Source organism: Melospiza melodia, chromosome 1, assembly GCF_035770615.1.
Source record: "Melospiza melodia melodia isolate bMelMel2 chromosome 1, bMelMel2.pri, whole genome shotgun sequence".
Lineage (NCBI taxonomy): Eukaryota > Metazoa > Chordata > Aves > Passeriformes > Passerellidae > Melospiza > Melospiza melodia.
Window position 1 is genome coordinate 47,984,525 of NC_086194.1, and position 23,444 is coordinate 48,007,968.

Below are 23,444 nucleotides of genomic sequence, written 5' to 3' on the forward strand. Positions count from 1 at the left end.
ATAAGTGAAGTACCTGAAAATCAATAGAGTTGAACAGAACAGTCATTAGTATTAAAGTCTTGTTCAAACACTCGGCAGGAGACTGCGCCAACATTTGCAGACTCATAAAACTGAAGTGATCAATCAAATTACAAACTAAAGAAGCAAATGTGAGGCAAACTGCATTTTATGCACCTGTGTCTCTGATTGTATATTAATTTTTTTCACCCATAATTCATCTTTACTCAGTCTGACTAGTCACAGAGTTACTGTGGGCAATTTATCAACCACTTGAGCATGAATTCCAAGCACTGCTCTTCTCCTCCCATCTCCTCATGCTCTCTCGGGGCACAAGGAGAGGCAAAAAGAAAGGAACAGTCAGTGTAAAAAAATTGTTTTTTTGGTAGAGTTCCTTTATTCCTGTTGAGAAACAAATACCATGGCAGAAAGGGGTTTAACTATCACTTGGAAGGGAAAAGGATTTGCTTGAGCTGCTTACTCAGAGGGACAGTCTGAAGCCCATGCAAAAAAAGAGTCCAAAATTTGTTTTAAAAAAATAAACCAAAGCCCCACCACATTCGGCTGCTTTCCTTGTGGACAGTGCACTCACTGAAGTGGTTGCTGGAGGTGGAAGGAGAAAACACCCTGGTCCTACCCCTGTTCTGGGAGATGGGTAAGAGCTCTCAAAGATGTGACATCAACCCCATGAGTGGCATCCTTTCCCCTCTGTCTGATTAGCCTAGCATTTCAACACAGGTGTTTTAATTTCTTCACAGAAGCCACTTTGATTTATACAGCCATCTCTCCAGGCTCCATAGCCTAACTCACTGTGCAGCCATGGTGAGCCCATCCCTCTCTTTCACTGCAGTTCATTGCCTGCATCCTCTTTCACTTCAAGAGGCACCTTGCACTTCTGACCCTCAACTCAGAATGGGGGATTTCTGATGGCACCTGTTTGATGAAGTTTGGGCAATATTCTGGGTGGGCTGAGTTAGTGTGGGCCATCTCTGCTGTTTGCACTCATCTTCTTTCAAGTCTGTGTGGTAGCACACCCATAAATCTCTATGTTCACATATTGTGGAGCATAGACTCACACCTGCTATAAACCAAATATTACTGTCATTCTTGGAAGGTAAGTGTTTCCCCAGACCTTAATATTGGCAGAACTAAATCCATCTTGGAGGTGAACTGCAGATCATTGAAGCCCATAAAAAGATTGCTTGATTTCAGGGACTGCTGGACTAGACCCTGTGTGAAACACCTCATGCAGTTAGAAATTCAACCAGATGAAGGGAAAAAGATTTCCAAAAATAGGTGCTGAAACGAATGGCTTGCTTTTCAGCACCACCAAACAAACCCCATCACTCACAGGTTTGAATGTGACTGGAGGTGTGTGATGGCTGGGATGGAGAAAATTACTCACAACCAAAAAATATTCCAAAACAAACAGCACATGTTTAGACACCTATGCAGATATGTACATGTGCAAGTATAGCAAAGGTCTGGGACACGCAATCAAGGATGTGCAAATGTTGTAGCAAGTAACTGTACATCAAAGAAGTGGTGGTAATTAAATATGATTTCAGCCTGTGGCAAAAGATAATGCACATTAGCTTAAACCTCTTGCACTGCAGACTAATCCAAGTCAAACAGCCCTGCATTTGCAGCAGGTAACTTGTGCCCACACAGGCTGTCACAGCAGATCAGGCAATGTGGGGATCACTTGTTGTGCTGTGGTAATATGGTGGCACAGATGAACCTCAGCTGAGTTATCTGCTTTGGGTTATTGTTTTGTTTAAGAATAAAGTCCCTACTCTTCCTCTCTGATCCAGACTGGTACAGGAGAATTTAGCCCTGTGACTCCCACGCGCCCTCACCCCAGTGGATGATGGTCCACACAGCTAATGTGTGTTATGCACCTTTTGTTCAAACAGATGTTTTTTAGGAATGTCCATGCTCTAAATATTTATTTCCTAGGCAATGCATGTGCAGTGGAAGCCTTCAAACTGCTCAATTCCAGCTTAACAGACATCCCACAATCAGTAGTTTTAAGAAAAGCTGGAAACCAACTCACCTTTGGAGGAGAGTAGAGATGACAAAGCGGTTGTCCTGGATCCTGTTTACACAGCCTCAAGGAATGGCAAACCACATCGGCATTCATTTCCTTGTCTATGCTAAATGAAATGGTGCATAAACAAAGACTATTATGTTTTTCTGGGCTCTTGAAAGTGGAAGCTATTTCCATGGGAAGCTAAATCTTCCCAACACACCACACAATAATCTCAGCTCACTTCACCGTGGCCCATAACCGCTGCTCAGTACAGTGCTGCGTTCTAATGATTTTCTGCCACGACATCCTACTCAGCATTTAAAACTGGAACCCAGGATGATGGAAAAGGACTGTGCTGTACACGCAGCACCTGAATCAAATGCATTATAACTATTCTAGTTTTTTAATCAATCATAAGCCTGACAAAGATTTAAAGGTTAAAGTTAATGCATATGCAATTTGGCACATATGAAGGTTCAATCATTAACTCAACAACATAACCAGAAATCCTCCAAAGATCCTTAACCTTTAATCACCAAGCACGAGTGCTAGGACTGTTTCTTCCTTTTTGGGACACACCTCTGGGCTAATTAGGAATTAAATTAAAATGTTTGATTACGGCATTTCTTAGTCCTGTAAGCACTTTGCAGTCCCTTGGTTAGTTTTAAAAACAAAAATAAAAGCCCTAGGGAAGAAGGTCTAGTAAAAGCTCTGTTAATTAAACTAAGAACTTTCAAAGAGGAATAAAATGACCTACATTTTATTTTTTTAATCACTTAGATTAAATAGTAGGCTTCCCCAAGAGTGCATATCAAGGTCGGGGCTGAGAGCATGTAGGGGCTGACAACTAGAAAGCCTGATTAAAGGCAGAACAGAAGGCAAGAGCCAGGCAACAACTATGTGATTTTATAGAACCTGTCTCACACACACGGGTTATTCAAATTCCTCCCTCAGCCAAATGAGCTGAATTTCAAAAGATAATTATGTCAGGTGGGCCTGATCTGAGATTTAAATGGAATATCAAAATGGTTACCAGTGGCAGCCTGTGTTTATTCACTCAGGAATAGCTGTGCCAAATGCCAAACCAGAATCACTGTGAAGCATCTCTGCTTTAAAAATAATGTGAATTTAGGAGTGAAATCCCTCCACTTCAACCTGACAGCACATCTGTACATGTCAAGTACAAACTAAGCAAAAATCTAAGAGGACACAGCAATACTTACAGTTCAGCTATGTGTGGTCCATAAAGTTCAGCAAGCACATAACAGAAACCTTGCAGTTTTTCTAGAAAACACAATTTAAAGGTTTTTTTTTAAAGTAATTGAACATGGTAAAACTGGTTTTGTAGCAGTCAAAATACAGAAACAGTTGGTTCATTGAGGTGAATGCTGGTTTACCTTAGGGGAAGGCATGTGAATCTCTGACCTCAGTGCAGCACCAGAGAATGGGAAAAATCTGCATTTCTAATCTTACCTAAAATCCTTCTACCTTTAGGTAAGTTGCATGATAAAGACTAAAAAGGATAACTAGCTTTTGGTAATTTTTCTGAGCATGGCATAATGGAAAAGTCAAAAGAAATTGTGCATGCCACAGCATCTTCTAAGCACTTTAAACAAATATCTCAGTAGGTTTGGAAGAAGAAGGAAAACAAACACATAAATCAAAGTGCAGAAAGTGATATTGGGCTTGATGCTACTCCTAGAACTGCCTTGGAGCTTCTGGGGGCTTGTTAAGAGAATATGTTTTGTGTTGAGCAGGAGCTGTGCAGGAGTAATTGCATTCAAAGAAATACCTGACACTTCTCATTTGGCTTCCTTTCACAGTCTACAGCCACGAGCCTTTCTGGGATGCTGGCTCAGGTGGTTTCCTTAATATGTGTGAAGCATGTCATTGATAAGACAGCTCATCAGAGATTCCTTTAAGGTACTGTTGTAAAATAACAGGTGATCCATGGATCTGGGCAAAGACACTGAGGGAGAGTGGGGATTTGAATACAAGCAGGGCACTGATCTGACAGCCCCACGAAGGAAAACTGCATGTTTCTTGGCCTGAACAGACTAGAGCTGGTTAACCATGCACATATCCTGCAAAGGAGGTGCCAGGTTTGCTCCTGCTGGGGTGGTGCTGTGAAATGTCATAAGAGACAGGTTCACACAAGTGCTGTGACAACAAACTTGCAGCTCCTCAAACTCCTCAGAGTTTTCTCTTGCACCTCCATTACCCAGACAGATAACTATCTGTACCAGGCGAAGAAAGCACAGAGTATTCTCATCTTTCACTGAGAAAAGCCACAGAAACATCCAAAGCAGTCACTTCCCTCTGACTTTGGGCTGAATATTCAATTTAACCAGCACCAGGCTGGTCATGCCCAGGGCTGGGGGACTGCTGCATACAGGGTGGGAAGTTCTGCTGTGTGGAGGGTACAAATCCTTGTGTCAGGGACTCCACTGGTGGGTATGGCTGTGCTCCTGCTCCCACAGCTGCTCTCCTGCAGCCACCCCAGCTGGCAACCTAAGAAAGGAGGCACAGCACCAGGAAATCATAGGAGGGAGTGAAGAGATTAATTTTCCCAACACTCTCCTACTCAGGGTGTTGCAGGCAGCTCCTGTAACTACAGTAGCTGATTTTTCTTATTCCATGACAGGTGTTTTATTTCAATCAAGTTATTAGCTTCATTTCTTTGCCTCCTTTGCCGCATAACTCCTCACTATTGGCTCTTTAGAAGCAATCTGCAAGTAAAAATTGGTCTCCTGACTAGAATTAGATTTTATTCTTATTCACCTAAGATGAAAGATGTTGCAGACATCAATAACCCTGTGTTTGGCATCACTGCTGATTAGAACACTCTCTGATGAGGCTTGCCAGGGGGGGTACCTGGCTCCCTAAGGTAGCCTGCAGGCAAACGTGGCTGGCTTCCCCAACACCTCCCCAGTGCATCACAGGTGATGTTCTCCTTATGAGCTTCCCAAACCAGCTGGTTTCCACAACATTTTTGGCTCTGGAGCCAGCTGGCTGCCGTAACCTCTCCTGGTGTCTGAGAAGAGAGCAGAGTTTGGCTGCCTATCAGCTCTGGGGAGCTGATATAGGTGCATTGCTGGTCACACTGATTTCCTTAACGCATATAGGAAACTTAACCTGTAATTACCCCATGGTGCAAAAAATGATAAAAGGAGGTAAAAGGAGTAGTAATAATGTTAAATTATTGTTGAGCACGTGAAGTCCTCTTGGAAGATTCAGATGCCATTCAGGCTTTGGCTTTCAACAAAAAACCAAGACCAAAGCCACAGACAGCATTTACGGGGCTTGCCATTGGAGCCAGGCTGCATTCATGTGTTCACAAATCTCCAGCTCTGCTAACACACACAAGGAGAGGATATTGCAAAGAGAAATCTCTCTTAGGAAGAAGCAGTGTAAGTCAGAAAAGAGGGGGAGAGAAAGAGAAAAATGATGAATAACTGTGGGTGTTCAGGGGCAAAAAAAGAGCTTAAACAAAACTAAATGCTGGAAAATTCAGAGAAAAAATGTAGAGTATACTTGCTTCAGATAAAAGAGATCCCCTAAGATGCCTTAGATCCCCTAAGAACAGTCCGGAAGGTTTTCTATATAGCTTCATGGTCCTGGAAACACAAATGCTGGCTGAGTCCCAGAGAACAAATATTTGCAAAAAGGATGCTATTATCACATTGCCATTTGCACTTGAGCTCTAAGGTGTTTGCACAGCCGTGGTCAACACAGTAGCAGAGCATGACTCAGAGGCAAAGCTGGAGGCAGAGGGTCTCAAAGCACATTTCAGGTAACAGACACCTCTGTGTCATCAAGCAGACAGTCAGCATCCAGGTAAACATACATATTTGCTAACAACACCTCTTACACTGTAAATACTGCCCCTTCCCCCAGACCTGGCCTCTCTATCTGCTCAAGAGCCTTCTTCACTCATGACTTTACTGTTCTTATTGTCACGGGTCTATTTGCCATGTCGCTTGAATCACACACATTGCAAGCATTTCCATACAAATGAGGCTGTGCCTCTGTTTTCTACACAGCCCCTGAGATTGAGTGGGACTGACAGGTACTGAAATTTTCTCTCTTTTTCTCTAAGCATTTTTTATTCTCCAACATCACATAACTTTACAGAAGGCTTGATCCAAACCTGACTCAATTGTAATCAGAATTATAGGGGGCCCTCAAAAAAAACCACTTTCTAAGGTTTCTACGCCTTAGGAGAAGCCTTGCTGCCGTTAATTTGTTGCTGTTATTCTTGCAATGGATTGTAGGCATGTGCATAATAATGAAATTGTCTCTGTGTGAAATGCATGACCTGCTTTAGTAGGTTTGCTCCTCACTAGCATCCAAAGCTTTTCTGCTGTTTCAAGCAGCAAGAGGAAACTGTTGATTCCTGCTGGGCTGCAGTGTTCACCTCCCAGGAGAGGATAAATCGGGTTACACTGTAGCTCCCACACAATCCATGGGATTTTTCACTCCTTTCAAGTTCAGGGTCAGGTTTTTTTTCTACTGGGTATATCCATGCATCTCAGAAGGTAACTGGATTATACAGATTCAACTAAAGGGATAATAGGATTTTATGTGTGTAAAGAATGGCAGCTGAAAAGAAATATCTTGACATGTCAGAAGAACAAGGTCCACTGAGTGAATCATGAGCACAGAGGTAGCATGTCATAATTTAAAGAAGAAAATTGTGTTTTAATAGCAGGATCAGTGCTTCTAATTGCAACTTCATGGTTATGTGCCTGTAATTTACAACACTGAGGATATGACTTATGGAATAGAAATCAGATAAGCGTCATTCTATCGATGAATGAATCCTAGCAATTAGCTCCCTGCCCCATTCTGCCTTGGGAAATCCTTCCTTGGAAAGGAGGGAATTAATATTCTACACGTATCCTCTGTGAAACTGGGGTCTACAGAGCGAGATGGTTTCTCAGAGACACAATTCATGAAATCATATAAAAATGACATTTTAATGAAGAATCCTAAGCCATCTTTTTACATTAATAACATTAAAAAGATATCATGAATGTGAGATCTAGCTACTTAAATAGTTATAGGATTGGTGTATGAGGCCCAGAGCTATTCTGGCATTCAAACTGTTCTCTATTTAGGGGTGTGCCTGTGGAACTCCAGCCTCCTTTGGGTAGATAAAATAAGGGGCAGAAAAAGGGGAGTCTTACATATATTCACATGGAATAGATATTGCTTTCGAAATTTGTATCACAAATTACATTTCAGTAGCTTTACTGTGCACATAAGTGCTCACATCTTACACCTGTCAGCCTCATCTCATTTTTAAAATTTTACAATAGCAGTTCCCATACCCGCTGAAAACATTTTCATCTTCACTGTTGCTACAAAGACCCGTATCAACAAGCAGGAGGAGTGGTGGGGCACACATTGAATCTATTCTTAAGCTACTAACAAAGAGACTAAGGGGGAAAAAAGGAAGGGAACTGGTCTGCATGTGTTGGTGCTCACGTGTGTGTGTGTGGTTTAATATAGCCCTATTCACTCTAACTTTTGGGACAAAACCCCAGCTCTGAATCTAAGTGAAGCCATGTCCTGACTTCCCTGTAAATAGCAACTTGCTGTCTCCCAGCTGCACACATTTGAGGTACTGCACAAGAGGTGGATAAAGTTTTTTCAGACTTCCCATGCGAGTTTTTAATTAACAGGGAAATACATCAGCAATAGCGTGACATATGGCACATTATTTGGTACTTACCAGGTATGTAGTCACACAGCCTCTCCACAGCTGCCTTCACTGTACTGTTGTGCCACTGTGCAAGCTGTTCGATGACAGACACCACGAGCACGCATCCTTCAAGAAAACAAAGAACCAAAAAGAGGGAATACCATTATTGGTGAAATGTTGTGAAGCACCCTGCCCCACAGAAGTGTTTCTGGCATCTTTGGGCATTTCATTTCTTGAGATGCTCCGTGGCAGTGTTCAAGGGCAAAAAATATAAGTGGATTCCTGCCTTCATTCAAACCCTATAAGTTATTAGAGAGAGGATGCTGATTCCAGAGGAGAACACAGAACAGCCTGGCTCTTACAGCACTGTATGGTGCTCCTGGAAAAATGACTCCATTCTTTCAAGGTTGAAAATTGAGGAGTCAAAGGGATAGCCATTGTAACAATTGCCTGCTTGATCACCAGCTCTCTCATTTTATCTCACAAGAAAAAAGGTACAGGTCTATACTTAACAGGACTTTTATACCTCTCCACACAAGCAGCACAGAGAGGTACAAAAACCGGAAACCAAATGTTTGTGACTGCCGACAGAAGAGAAGTCACACCACAGGCGTATGTGCTGGCCATGACAGAGCATCCATGGCATCATTTCTTCACAGACTTTCTGGTGAAGCCCAGTGATGCTCAGCACACACAGGGCTGCTGAGCCTAGCTACACATTTGTTAAAACCAAAATGACTTCACAGTTCATTCTGCTCTGCCTCTGTGGTTGGAAAGAAACCACTTCCTATGACCTATGAATCTGGTTATTTCTCATCACTAATCTGGGTGTGAACAGAGTGTTTCTTGAGATGTGCAGCACTTTTCCCTCTGCTGTTTTGGGGGTTAAATAGATTCAATTAAATAGATCCCCATGGAATAGTCATTCAAAATCCACATGATAAGCATTCATTTCAAGTGAATTTTAAAATGCTGTAGGTCAGCATTGTGCTTTCTCTGCAGTGGCTTCACCATTTTATGAGTAACAGAGCTTTGGCGATGCCAAGTCTGCCCACTGTAGTCAGACCTGTGATGGCCTTGCCTAGACTCAGAGCCTGTGCAAGAGTGGCAGGTATCCCAGGCCAACAGGAGACAAGGAGCCAGGGTGCCAGGTTCCAGCAGCCTGAATAAAGTTTTCTGTTTGGAATCCCTGTAAAAAATCCTGTTTCCTCTCCTGTGCAAGCAATCTCATCTCTGACACTTGCTCTAGCAGGGTCTAGAAATCAAGGTGAGCTGCAGCAATCTGATGTGGCTGCAGACTTACCTTTTTCCAAAGCTCAAGAACATTAATGTTCAGGTTTTCAGACTGGCACAACTCTTCAAAGTGAGCTTCTAAATTCCTTCCAAGCACCTCCACCAATGTGCTATTAAATCAAAGTGCTGTTTTTCAACATAAATAACTCTGATGCTTCTATAGCAAGTAACAGAGAAGGTAGGGCAATTGGAACTTGCTGTAAGACCAATATTTTTGAGTATTCTATACCAAATACAGTAATCCAGAAGAAATTACAGTGAATTTGTCACCGCTTTTGCAGGGATAAAAGCCACTGCCCCATACTTATTAAATAAAAGGCTCACTCAAGATCCTCTGCAGAATGATTTATAAAGCATGCTAAGAACCATTACCTCCAGTCAGCCTAAAAGAATTGAAGACTAAATAGAGACAGATACAACCAAGAAAAACCCTGAAGCAAGATATTCCATTGTTCCTGCCCCCTCCCCAATTCCCCAAATAGCCAGAGTCTATCTAGTCTCAGGAATTAACAGCTAATTAAAAATACAACAGCTGAGAAAAAAAAAAGTTGAATAATAAAGACCCAAACTAAAAGTAAAGGGAAGGTCCAAGATGAAGTGTATAGTGTATTCAGGTCTTGGTCTCAAAGAAAAGGTCAGGGCTCTCTGGTCCAGGTTTAACCTTACTACAGCTTTATTATAAAATAGTTTGGGTTGGAAGGGGCTTTTATAGTCCAAGCCCTGCAGTGAGCAGGGCCATCTTCCCCTAGATGAGGTTGCTCAGAGCCCTGGTCAACTTGATCTCAAATGTTTCCAGGGACAGGACATCCAGCAGTTCCACAGTTGTGGTGGTGGACATTAAAGAGTGCAAGAAACTTCAGCTGTTTTAGTGCAAATCACGCCCTGCACTGGCCTCAGGCACGGAAACCAGACCCTGGCTCCTTTGCCAGGCTAGGGTGGAAACAGCCTTGCTGTACTGACTCCAGCCTTTAGCGCTGAGATGGCACTGCACATTCTGAAAACACATCATAACACATCTAAAAGTCATTACATAAAGGCTATATTATTAACACACATGAACAACCTGCAGACAACAGGGACTACCCTTGCCCTCACCTCTATGTCTATTTTATTCATGAGGATGGAAGCTCAGAAAAATTAAATTACCTAAATGATAACTTAACCACAAAACCACACAATCTTTCTGTGCTTTCCTTTCTACTTTTACCAAGGTCAGATGTTCATCTATCAATCATGCTGTCTAGATGTCAGAAAGACAAAAAGGAGTCCAAGCAGAGAGGCAGGGAGAAGATATTTTCTAAGGTTATTTTCTTCATATTTTCCAAGGTGCACAGCTTTTGTTGTTTTACCTCTCAATCTTTTGCTTCATGAGCGGAAGGATTCTACAGAATCATAGAATTGTTTAGGTTGGAGTTGGCAGTGTCACCTACTGCAGCAGAGAGAAGTGTTTCTCATTTTGCCTGTACTGTGTAACCCAGTGCTCCGGCACCTGCAGCCAGGGGCTGCAGAAAAAAGGGATTATGGACAAAGAGCTCAAAATCCAAAAAATTGGGCTGAGAATAAAAATACCATTGACATTTTCAATTTCTCTGTTATACAGTTCCCACTGAAGATGTAAGTTTCTCTCTCATGTTTGTCAAACTACCACAGGGAGAGTGAGAAAAAAAACCTGCTGTTTTTGGTTCAGCTCTGCAAAATAAACAGAATTCCTAATCACAAACACAATCATGCAGGTATCCCCACTCAAAGAGCAATCTCCCAGCAATTAAAAAAAATTTTTCATGTTGATTAAGTCAGATAGACACCTTTGTGTCTATTGAACCAGGCCCAAAGGCAAATCTGCTTCACATGAGGATTAACAGAGCCAACACTGAGACTGAGCAGTACTTAATGCAGTACCTCAGGCTACTAGACGCTATATGAATATAAATAACAATAATAACAGCCTGACTACTTGGGAAAAACCTCCAGATCTGAACTTCAAAATGTTTGCTCTCATAAACTCATCCTCACTCTCAGAGAGGATGTTTCTGCTCGTGATATTACACCCTCCCCACTCTGGGCACCTGCAGACCACACCTGGGTTATCCAAATGCTCCCTCCTCAAGTGCAGTTATTCCACATGAAATCCCACACTCCATGGGACAAGCTGATAAAGTCTTGGCTGATTTTCAAAAGGAGCTGTAGGCACTGCAGCTGGAGTCTCTGGAAGTGAATTTGGAGAGTCTCCCAATCCTCTGGTAGGAAAGGTGCTCCCAGGGAACACATTCCACCAGCATATATGATATTGGCTGAACTGGTCTCTGTCCTCCACATCTGCCTGGGCTTTTATCAGTTGCCCTTGGTTGACCCCTCCTTACTTCTTGTGAGCTGTGCTCTGGGGGTTGCTTGCTTATGTGTTGGTTCTGCTGATCTCAAAGCCTTTCATTTAGGCTGATGCTGTCAGGAGCAGTTTTTGGGCTGGAGATTCTAAAATACTCAGAAAAAAGGTAGAACCCTGTGAGAAGGGAGGACAAATGTTCCAAGGGGACTCACTGCAGCAGAGAGAGGCTAATCTATCTATGCTCTACCTGTTTTCTTTTCGTGGAAACGTGCCTCCCCAGTAATTCAGATTTATCCTCTAGGAGAACTTATCTGTGGTGTTGGGCTATAGGTAAACTTCAAGAGGTTAGTGTCTATGAAAGTTATTTCAAACTATCCTTGCTTTTACTACAAACCTGCTCTCTTTTTATCATCTTCCTCTGCATTGAGTGGCAGGAACAGAAATGCTGAGCACTTGTCCTAGTATTTAATAGGTCTTAATTCCACTGGCTAAAAATGGAAAATAATTATAGACTAAAAAGGGCAGGGGGAAATCAGATGTCTTTGACTGTAAAAATCTCATAGCTTTAATTACTTATGACATGTACAAGAATATAAACTTTTAAGTGCTCTGGCATCAGTAGAAAAGCACATCCAGATCTGACCAGTCATTAGCAGCTATTGCTTGCTTTTAATTCACTAGATATTTAGATGTGATTTATTTCTCATCATGAGCTGGACACATATAAGGCAACATAAATAGGCTGCATCATTAAATAAAGCTCTTTTTCTTTTTTTTTTTTTTTTTACTGTTGCACATGATTTTCTTCAGAAACAACTTTCAGTAAGTTGATTCTGCTGTCTCACTTCAATAATAGGTTTCAATACCTTGACAGGCTGAAGGATGTTTTTCTCTGAAAGAAATTCATTGGCATTACAATACCTACGAGGCATTAGAAACTAGACTGTGGTATTAATAAATGCCTGTCGCTTTTAGCAATGGCTTGTCCCATCTGCTATTAATTTCTGAAGAGATAAGACAAGACCATAACCATTTGGCTCAGTGCAGTAAGGTGAAAACTCACACATCAGGAAGTACTTCTTTCCATATATTTGAAGGTAGTGTGTAATAAAAAAATGCCATTTCCAATAAGCTCAGAAAAAAAAATCCTACCCCAATAATAAAATCAGAACTAGAGGAATTCATTGCTTAGCTGTGAAGCCTCTGGCAGTTTGAGCAGACTATTTAACTTAAATCCACTTCTGCCGCACAAGTTTGAAAGGCTCTATAATTAGAATAATACCTAGGGATGTCAAGAAGTTTTTGGATAGTGAAAGCTGCCTCTCTAAGTTTCAGATTTGTAGGTATATTTGTCTGAGTAAAACCCTGTTAAATGGGTTTTCTGGCACCTGGCATACCCTCCTCTGCCATTCTTTGCTCATGTTTCTGGATGCTGGATTTATTTCTCACCCCTACAGCCATAAATTAAATGTATCCCCAGAATACAAGGAAGATACGAGTCCAAAAAATGGCCTTGGACAGAAATATTTCTCTGCAAACCCTGTTGACCAGGCTGTGGCCATCCTGCGGCCATTCCGCTTCCTCCTGGTAGAGCAGGAACTGGCGCCTTGCTCGGTGATATGGCAGAACTCTGCCTCAAAAATATGTCTGCTGCAGCATGGCTCCACACTCATGTAGCCATTTATCCCATTCCTGGCTTTATGCAGAAAATGAAAGGTTTCCCAAAACACAGTCTTAGATTCTTCCATTTATAGATGATCCTAAGCTCCAAGGTATCTCTTAAAGCCTACAGGTGAGGTGACCCAAGAACCTGTCTACAAAAGAGGATATTGCTACTCCTTGTGCTAACAGTGTTGTTCTGGCATAAAAATACCTCTTTCCAAATTAGTCTAATGCAGTTCCAGTTCAACCATTTCTCTTTGAAATTCACGTGGGCAGATAATAAGAAATAGGGTTTTCTCCTCTGAGATGGGGACATCCATGTGAGTATTCTAGGTGCAGGGAGACCGTGGCTATGCAAACTTACAATCCAGGAATGTTTTCTTTTTCATATAATCATAGCATGGTTTGGGTTGAAAGAGACCTTAAAGATCATCCAGTTTGAACCACCCCCAGTAATGGGCAGGGACACCTTCCACTGTACCAGGCTGCTCAAAGCCCATCCAACTTGGCCTTGAACAAAGACAGGGATGGGGCTTCCACAACTTCTCTGGGCATCCTGTGCCAGCATCTCACTCACTATTATATTCCTTTCCTAACAGGGCCCAATATCTCTATTGCCTTCCTGAACTGCTTCTCATTGCTGAGCTGATACTTTCAAAGAACAGCCCTTTATAACCTCAAGATGTCATTCCAGCTCAATGAAATATTCAGCTCAAATGACATACCTGTATATGCAAAGTATAGGCAGTTATCTTCCCATATACAGCCAGAGGATTTGTTGCTTTGAAAGGTAATTTGGAAATGGATCTGAGTGATAGTCTTTTAACTCAGACTTTGCTTCTACCCCATTTACAGAATTAATGTATTTTACAGAGATACTGAGGTGATTGAACATAATTATAGGTATCCATATTCAAATGTGTTGGCACATACAAGACCTTTTCACCCTTAATTTGCTAAGTCTTATGAAATATCTTGGAAATACTAAAAGGTACACTATTAACAAACCTGTCACTGGGCATTAAATTACACATAGTGTAGTTACTAAAGAAATTTAAAAAATATTAATATAAAAATAGCAGCATTTTGAGCACATTAATAACAAATTCCATCAAAATCTGGAATACCAGTTATTATTTCTGTTGCTCATGCAAAGGCAGTGGGACACCTCAGGCATCCTAACTTGAGAGCTCCAGTCATTAATTTTTGCTTCATTTAGACACACAACAAGGACCCTGATAAAGTTATGACAGTACAGAAAATTCAGTTTCCAACTAGTGGAAGACTCCATACCTGGCAGCCAAATGTATCCCTAGTGTTTCCTACATTACACTTCAAAGAGCCCTATTTAACAAAATCTATAACCCTAGGCATTTCCAATAGAAATGTTTTCTGCATTAATTAATATGAAAAAAGCCCTATGTATGTATGTATGTGTGTCACTAACACATTTTTCTTTTCCAAATCAGGAAAAAGTATTGAAAATTTACTGAAACCCAAATGCTGGCAGGGGGTGTTAATGTAAGTGGATAACTTTATCCTTGTTGCAAAGGCTTCCTTATTTCAAGATTCTAAATACAAGAAACTTTTTTTCAGATATACAGTTCCTAAAAGCAGTAAAAATAATTGCCTTAAACATGAGCAGTAGCTCTCTGTAGGGTTAACACATGAACAAGAGTGAGAGGCACACACATGGGAATCAGGATCCAAACAGACAATCAATAAAATGATTATTATGCTCAAGGCAAGCATCAGTAATGCAGAATGTACAAGACTACCCATGTGTACAAATGCACATAGATGTGATTGTGTATTTACCCACATATAGATATGGATGTGTTGACGTGCTGAGCATATCTTTTCATTGTGATCAATAGCTGTATTTACATTTTAGATTCACAAGCTTTCAGTAAGACTTGGGGTGATTTTGGAAAAGAAGTTTTTACCATCAGTTGCTGAAAAGTTGCTGAGTGGTTGCTTTAGTATCTCTACTGTACTATTCCCATACCTGTGTTTGTGCTAGCTAAAGTATAATCATAGGGAAAAATGTTAGGGTCAAATTTAGTATTTATTGCTGATCATGAGGACAAACTTTGTGGCTGATTAAACAGAGCAATGCTGGCGAAGTGGGCAGAGCTGCTATGGCTTGGAACTGACTGAGCTGTAATCAAAGCAGATTCACAACCTTTTAGAGTAAAATACATTGTGGTGCTCAGTGATATTGAGCAAGGCTTTTTTACAGAACTCAGTGAGCTGTAAATTATATGTTCTGTCATGGTGCCCCCCTAGACAAAATGTGCACAGCCTCTCTGCCTGAGCACAGTTGTTAAAAGCCTCCATCTCCATTTGGCAAGTTCCATTGTGTGAAGTTATCGGGAACTCCAAACGCCACCGGTCCTGCTGTCACTCCAAGGGGCATATTTCATCCCTGCACTCATGCACAGCTAGACAGAGGCAAACTGTTGAGGACAATGACTACCAGGCAAATCAACACAGGTAGAGGTCAGCATTTTACTCTGCTGGTAGCTCAGAAACACCCGTTCTTTAACGCAATCAGAGCTGAAAATACGTTTCGAAAACATGCTTCTTCATATGCTAGGAACTGTGTGCTGCTGGCTGAATGGAGGTGGTGACCCACAAAGGTTGCTGAGAATGGCATTATATCGAGCACAAAGATGGGGAAATTTGCTTTTCTGGCTGCTGACCCACAGGATCTCTGCTTGCTAGCAGAGAAAATGGAGAGCACTGCTGTCTGGCTCTATTGAGGGCTCCCTGACTAAACAGCTCATTCTGAAAAGGGCAACCAAAGTTAATCGCTAATAGAGCAGGGCAGTCTGCTGTGGGGGGGAAACAAATAAATGCTGCTCTTTGCAAATGCTTCTTGCAGCCACAGCACACAACTCCAGAAATGCTGGCCTGGAGTAAGTCCTCTTACAAAACCTCTGCCCCAACAGATGACCTAAACCACCTAGGCCCTTCTGAAGGCACAGGGCAGACACGGTTTGTAAAGATCCCTAATGAGGTCTTCTACAGATTTCTAGGAACTTCTTACTCTGCTCCCTTATCACTGTCACAACAAAATCCTCTTCCTAACCTGAATGTCCCCATGAGAACCCACTTCTGTTACTTCTTGGAGAATGGATCACAACTTTAATGCTTTCACGGACAGATATATCTTTCCTCAAGTTTTTCTCCTCTAGACTAATTAACTCTAATTTATTCACTCTTCTTTCATAGCTTATGCTTGTTTTTCTCTGAAACCTCCTGTCACTGTGCATCATTCTTCCCCAAAAGGGAAGGCATAAATTCCTCTGAGGCTTTGTCAATGCTGAGAAAGGTAACAGGTTACTTCACATGTCTTGCAAGCTGACTTCTGTTCGCACGTCTCGGTGCGTGCCGCGTGTGCGTGCTTTGTGACAGCATGCCATCATTGTGCCACTACAAGCCCAGATCATCTTCCTCAGGGATGCTACCCAGCCGGTTGATCCTCATCTGCTGTGTGTGTCATTGAGTATTCCTGCTGAAGTGAGTGCCTTCAACATTCCCATATTGAAATTACCTTTTCAGATGCAAGTACTCCAAGTTGTCAAGCTTGTTTCGAATTCAATTCTGCCCTAATTTTACTTGCAAACAATTTCAGCTTTACACGAACTGATTTAATTTAATAGCTAGTTACCCTGGCTAGTGAAAATATAGAATGATAGTATGTTCAAAAGAGAAGTCCAAGAAAGACCTGATTTTGTACATTCTTTTGCTTAGAGAGTGAGCTACTTGTAATTACCTTCTGAACAAGACTGCCCATCAGTTTTATTTTGCCCTGTAGATGCTCGATCACTGTCACACATCTCTCAAGCCTAAGACTGGAGCTGAGGTAGTACCAAAAGTCTTACTAAAGCCCAGCTATGATATCTGCTTCTTATTCCATGTCTACATGGCATTATCCCATTGGCAAAGAAAATTAGATTGATCTGACACTACTTTTGGAAGGTATTTTTAAAAGGTTTTATTAACTATTTCAGGATTTTTCTAGGATTTGATTTTTAACTGACTAATCTACCATTCAGCAAATTCCCTTTCCTACTATGCTGAAGGAAGACAAATACAGAAGTTCCCATCTGTCTTTCAGTGTCCCCCCTCACTTTCTGCATCCTCCAGGGCAGCTTCTGCCTTTTCTGAGGCTGCTTCAGGTACCTCTGGATGAAGTCACCTTTGCTAGAGAGCAGAGCAGCTTGCAAAAAACCTTTAGGGGCTCTGTGGTATGTAAGGGTGGAATTGAATAAAAGCTTTAAAAATCAGTTGAAAAATGATGAAATATTAACACCTGTGTCAACAGTTTACCAGTGTTACTGTACTGTCTTAATATAACTTAAGTAAAACTTCGCTTGCCTTTTGAAATGGGTAGTACTTTCCTCATTTGGAAGATGAGAAAGTAAAGACCTGATCATATGAAATGTTCATTCATGCTTAATTTTTGAGAGAAAAGTACACAGCATCTCTTAGGATGCCCCACTGAAACAGTCAGGCTGCACTCAACAAAAGGATTTTTATGGCTCATCCCAAATAAATCCCTTAAGCCATGCTGTCTATTAGTAACAAACCCAGAAAGGAAAGCCAGACTCAGCATGTAGCTCCCAAACCTGTGCACAAAACAGAAGCTCACTGCCTTTGCAGGAGGAAAACACCTTCACCAGCTTTTGCATGTAGGAAAACTTAGAAAAGCCCTTTTACCTCTCATAAGGAAAAATCAGAAAACCATATCACATGCAAAGTGTGCAGAAGGCCCAGAGAAAGGGCCTGAGCTGATTTCACAGAATGCTAAAATGGTGGCATTTTAGCAGCCTGAGGAGACAGGAAATACTGATGGAGAAAAAGACTGTCAGATGCTGGGAAAGTTTTTCTCGTGACAAGGCCAAAGAAAAGCCATTTATCTGGTTGTGGCTAGGTACTGCTACAGACCAGTTATCTTAGATAGTTAGGATACAAGGATAGTTATTACATCTGATCCTGTGGTCGGGAGGGTTATTATTGGGTGTTTTTTCCCCTCTTTGCTGTAACTCTAAAATACAGCAGCATTAAACCCCTTTTTAGGTGGGAACCCTCCAGTTGTTTTGTTTGTATGTCAAGTCAATTATGAAAAGCCTTTCTGTAAATGAAACAGCCACATTTTTCAGGAAAATGCAGACAACATGATGTGACTCTTTCTACAGTTAGCAAAGGTGATTAAAACCTTTGATAACTGTAGAAAGAGTCACATCATTTTTTATGTGTCTCTTTTTGTGTGACATTTGCTGTCTAAACCTCACTGGAAGCACAGCCCTCCTCTCCTCCCGCCCCGTTCCATATTGGCAAATATGGGTGCCTGCCCAAAACACATTTCCCAGGATTTGCTAAGGGCAGGGAAGCCCCTTGAATTACCCAAATGCTTTGCCAATACAACTGGAATATGCGGGGGCAGACTGTGGTGCCTACCCGGGAGTGCTGCAAGCAAGGGGAACAGAAGGAGGAAGCAACCAAGTTGCATCACACTTAACAGAGGTACCAGAGCTGCACTTTGCTCTCCTGTCATATTATTTCCACATACTTCTTCAAGAAGTGTGATACTCTCAGTGCAAAGGCTTAATTGGAAATATTTTCTTGGTTTAGTTAGTGAAAGAGCATTCACTTTCTGACTGACTTTGGCTACTAACATAGCAATCTCAGGCAGGTGGTACACAGGAGTGATCAGAAATTCAATGTGCAGCCACCTCATTTCCCTCAGAAAATTGAGACAGATAACTTTGAAAGATTAGACACCTAACCACACATTTAAACTTGCATGAAAGAAAATGCTAAAATCTATGCATTTAGCAATAGGAATTTCTCACATTATAAATGAGATAATGAGATAAGATTTAAGGAAGAAATTCTTCATGGTGATAGTGAGAAGGCACTGGAACAGGTCATCCAAAAAAGCTGTGCCCTGCCACTATTCAAGGCTTGGCTGCATGGGACTCTGAGCAAGGTGATCAAGTGGAAGCTTCCCTGCCCATGTCAGGGGGATGGAACTACAGGATCTTTAAGGTGCCCTCCAACCCAAACAATTCTTTCATTCTCTCTGATTCTATGAAATCATCTTGGCCTTGATCTATGAGGCCGAGAAGACACAGAAGTACTCATGTCTGTTTCTCATTACCTTCCCAGATGGCAAACTAAGCCAACTAAGTATCTGGGGTCGAGTTGTTGGAAGGAAATAACAAGCTGATCCTGCCTTACTGTCTGCTCCTAAGAGGGCTGGTCATGGAATCAGATGCAAGAGCTGACATTACCCCTGCTCCAAGCCATGGCAAGTGCAACCATCAATTCCGCTGTGCTTTCCCCTTCTGCTTGAAAAAAAGAAGGGACATTTTCAAGAGTTAGTTGAATGAGCAGCTAATCAGGGAAAGCCCAGAGGTGGCCATCTGGGCTAGCAGCCACCAGCTCTCCCTGCCAGGCTGCCCCTTTAACACTAGCCACACTTCATTTTTATCTTGTGGTTCACAGAGATGGGCACCGTCTGTTTGGGTCCTGAATCAAGCTCACAAGGATGTTTTTGGCTGAAGGGACACTTCAGAAAGATAAACTAGTTGTGGGAGGCAGTGTCTCCTCCCTGAACAAAGAGATCCACAGTGGTCCCAGAAATGGGGCTAGCACAGCTCTCCTCCCTTTAGGAGGGAAAAAAAGGACATGTTATCTTGCACAAGGCAACTTCAATGCAATGTGTGGAATTTAGAACTTTTCTGAGTCAACAGGATAGAAAGGCCAGAAAATGCTCACAAAAACCTGACAACTAAAAGCCACCAGCATAAAAATCCAACAGATGAGCATAGTCACTGCCTTTCCTGTGCCATCAAAACTGTAGCTGCCTTAAGATCTCACCACTAAACAACACCACTTCCCCCTAGCTCTGGCAGCTGCTCGGTCACCACTTGCTTGGCTCTCAGCCCAAACAAGGACAGCCCCTCACAGCCATTTCTGCTTTTCGCCTCCTGCTCTCATGTTCAGGCTGGTGGCTGAACCCCCTCACCACCCTGACTCTCTCTCCTTTTGATTCACCCTGCCCCACCAAAACTGTGTGTGGCTCAGAAGAGGAGCAAAAATCTGCTTTTATCAAGTTCAGGATTGTTATTTTTAACTGTATTCCCCAAGCCACAGTGGAAAGAATTGTTTCCTTCTGAAGGACATAAAACTGTGACAGGGTTTATGTTTCCAGCACAAAGGTGCCTTGGGAAGCTAAAAGAATGATAGAATTTTTTAGGCTGAAAAAGGCCTGTAAGATCAACAAGTCCTGCTGATGACAAAGTACAGCATTTGATTGTAATGCATAAGACATATCCATTTGCACACATAAAAAATATAAGCTGCCACATCTCCCTAGGTATATGGAGTGCCATGCCAAGGGCATTGCTGGTGCAGAGATAGCCACAGTTTACATTGACTCCAGTGTTACCAGTCTTGCTCTGGGAATCACTTAGCCACCTGAGACTGTGGGATACCTACTCCCAGATATAAGTACTGTGGGGATCACCACAGTCACTGAAGTCACGTGAAAATAGGGTTGCCAACTTGCCCCAGTTCAGTGTGGGTCATGCAGACACGTGTGCACACCAAAAGGAAAGGAAATGTGAGGAAGCAGCCTTTGCAACCCAGCTATCCAGAGATGACTATTCAGACCACAAAGACCTCTGGCCCAAGGATAGACCAACCACTCTTAAGAACAGTTTTCCAGGAACTGAAATCAATGAGGAGACCTTGGGAAAGCCTGAAGGGAACTGTGCCTTCCTGTCAGTTAAGCAAAATGCATCATGAGCCCTAAGAAACACTAGGACCTCATAACATCCTATTTCCAGATCCCAGACCTGCAGACATTAAAGCTAACTTCTCAGATGCCATTTCCCGCAGAGCAAAAGCATGAGCTTCGGGAAGAAGCCAATCAAAAACAAAATCATAAAAATATTTCCAGATCCCATGACAGCCTTGCAAAATCTTCAGTGACTGATTCAGCAAAGACTACAAGTATTTTGCAGTACAGCTGTTGAAAGAGATAAAGGAGCGATTTATGATGTGAACAGCAACTCTCAGCTCACCAGTGAAGTAAGGAATGAACCAGGCCAGCAGGCAAACAAACCCTGGGTACATACCAACACAGGTGTGTCCTTTGTACAGCCCAAAGGGGAGCGAAGGGGCTCGTGGGTCTTTTCCACGGGGCAGAGGGGAGCAAGAGGCAGTCTTCAGCAGCAGCAAGAGCCCGAGGATGCAGAATAAATTAAGGAATGTTTGCCTAGATGCCTTTTCTTCCTTCATCCTAAGGAAGAAAAAAAGGAAGAAATCAGGCGGGAAGGGTGCAAGTGGACCTGTAGGGTCCACTCCTCCTCAGAGAGTATCCTGCATGGGTGCAGCTTGAAGAGAAGGAGACTGGTGTGCCTGTGCAGCTGTAGTTAACACAGGGACAGACTGCCAGGCGGGGACAGAGACATCCACCCTCTCATGGGGTGCATGGAGGATCCCACACTTGCACTTCGCAGGTGCTCTCCCGACCCTCAGCCCCTCCCAGGCCCTGCCACCCACTAAACCCAGCGGTCCCCCAGGCCTGGGCAGGCGCTGTGAGGATGCCCCAGGCTGCTCCCCAGACCCCCACAGGCCCCCATGTGCAGCTCTTCCCAACCTGCTGGCCTGGGAGGACCCAGAGGGCTGGATGAGGAGCTGCGGCTCAGCGCTCCGGTGTCTCCTGCAGTAGCAGCGGATGACTAACGACCTTGAACCACAGAGCCACCCAGCATTAATAACACAAGACACTCCCCTGAACAACCAGTGTTGCAAAAAGGGAAAAAGAAAAAAACAACTCTAGAAACCCTTCCCCCTGTGCCGTCACTGCTCTGCCCTCCTCCGCAGAAAAGAAAGAAAAGAAAGAAAAGAAAGAAAAGAAAGAAAAGAAAGAAAAGAAAGAAAAGAAAGAAAAGAAAGAAAAGAAAGAAAAGAAAGAAAAGAAAGAAAAGAAAGAAAAGAAAGAAAAGAAAGAAAAGAAAGAAAAGAAAGAAAAGAATCTCTCTGGCTGCCTCTGTAAAATCTCTGACCAAGGTTTCCGTTCGGGAGGACTGAGAGTGAAAAATGAAAGAAGCTGCTCAAGACGGAGCTGCAGGGCTGGGAGGGACAGGGCTGCCGTGCTGGGCTTTTGCCAGGGCTGTAGTTCTGCTGGGGCTGAGGCACAGGGATGGGAGGCAGCTGCCAGTGTGCGGGTAGCACGGGGAGCTGAACCCCTGCTCCCATCAGCTTTGAGCACATTCGCTGGCAGCCCCCAGCTGCCTGAGAGCCTTGAGAAATCCTGTGCTGTTCCTACTTTGGCAGTCACAACAACTAAAGGTTTCCCTGGCTCTATTTTTTTTAATCCCTCAGACAAGGCATAAACCAGCCATTCCCCAGCCTGAAGCAAAAGCAGGGTAAAATTTGTTTAAATTATGTGAATTCAGAGGTGGAACAAGTCCAAACAGCTACATCCCAGACTCCGTGGATGCAAGGATGGCTTTGAGGAGGCAGTTTAGGACTGAGGCACTGGAGGGACAATGCTGTCCTTGCTCTGCCTCTGCCTTTTTGTGTAAACCTGGGCAAGTCTCTTCCCCTCACAGTGGGCAATGGGTACTACATCTTTCCTTTTGATTCCTTCTCTATTTCAGATGTGGGCCGGCCAATGACATGGGTTTGTAAAGGACAATGAGGAGCCTGTCTCATAAAGTATCCCTACATGCTTTCCAGGAATAATTAAAAGAGACTTATAGTGTTGCAAAGAGAAAAACTAGAGAAGGTATTAAAACCATCAAATTCCAGCCAATTCCTGCAGACTAATATTATCACACATGGATCAGATCCGCTTCATTATTTAATGTGTTTTTTACAAACCACTTCCTTCCTTGGGAGCCTCCCCTATGACTTTTTAAAGATGGTCCGAGAAAGTTTTCTTCAAATTTAATAAGGAGGATTTGCCTTGTGCTAATGATGATATAATCCAGTGGCTCTGGGAAAAAAAAAAAATAAGACTATAAAATCTTCAACAGGAATACAAATCACTCTGTATTTTCATTCTTTAAGCCAAGCAATTTGCTTTCAAATGTATGCTTTCCTTTGAAAAATATAAAAATAATTAAACCCAAAATGAAGGTAATAGCTGTTGCCTGAGTTTTGCAAAACTGCTTCTGCTTATCATTCTCCCTATAGCTAGCAATGCTGGTTTTCTTTAATTTTTTTTTAAGAGCAGATAAACAAAAATCATAGTGCAAAGTACCTTATCCATATGCCAATCCTACTGAAATCTGCAGGATGTTTTTCTTAACGCTGTAAAAACTTGCTATAAAAAGACACTGCTACAGGGACTGCAGCTCCATTAAACCCTTTTTAACACACATATCACTTGGTTCCCAATG

At 42.5% G+C, this 23,444-nt stretch overlaps 1 protein-coding gene across 1 annotated transcript in view; it reads right to left on the minus strand.

The window, feature by feature from the left end:
* Positions 1 to 23,444, minus strand: part of AOAH (acyloxyacyl hydrolase) — a 76,584-nt gene that overhangs the window by 51,911 nt on the left and 1,229 nt on the right. Inside the window, exons 2-6 of the mRNA XM_063171634.1 lie at positions 21,695 to 21,873; positions 21,171 to 21,334; positions 7,767 to 7,862; positions 3,253 to 3,313; positions 2,054 to 2,153 (exon numbers count right to left, since the gene is read on the minus strand). Coding sequence (XP_063027704.1) covers positions 2,054 to 2,153; positions 3,253 to 3,313; positions 7,767 to 7,862; positions 21,171 to 21,334; positions 21,695 to 21,873 — 600 coding nt within the window. The remainder of the gene's footprint in view (positions 1 to 2,053; positions 2,154 to 3,252; positions 3,314 to 7,766; positions 7,863 to 21,170; positions 21,335 to 21,694; positions 21,874 to 23,444) is intronic.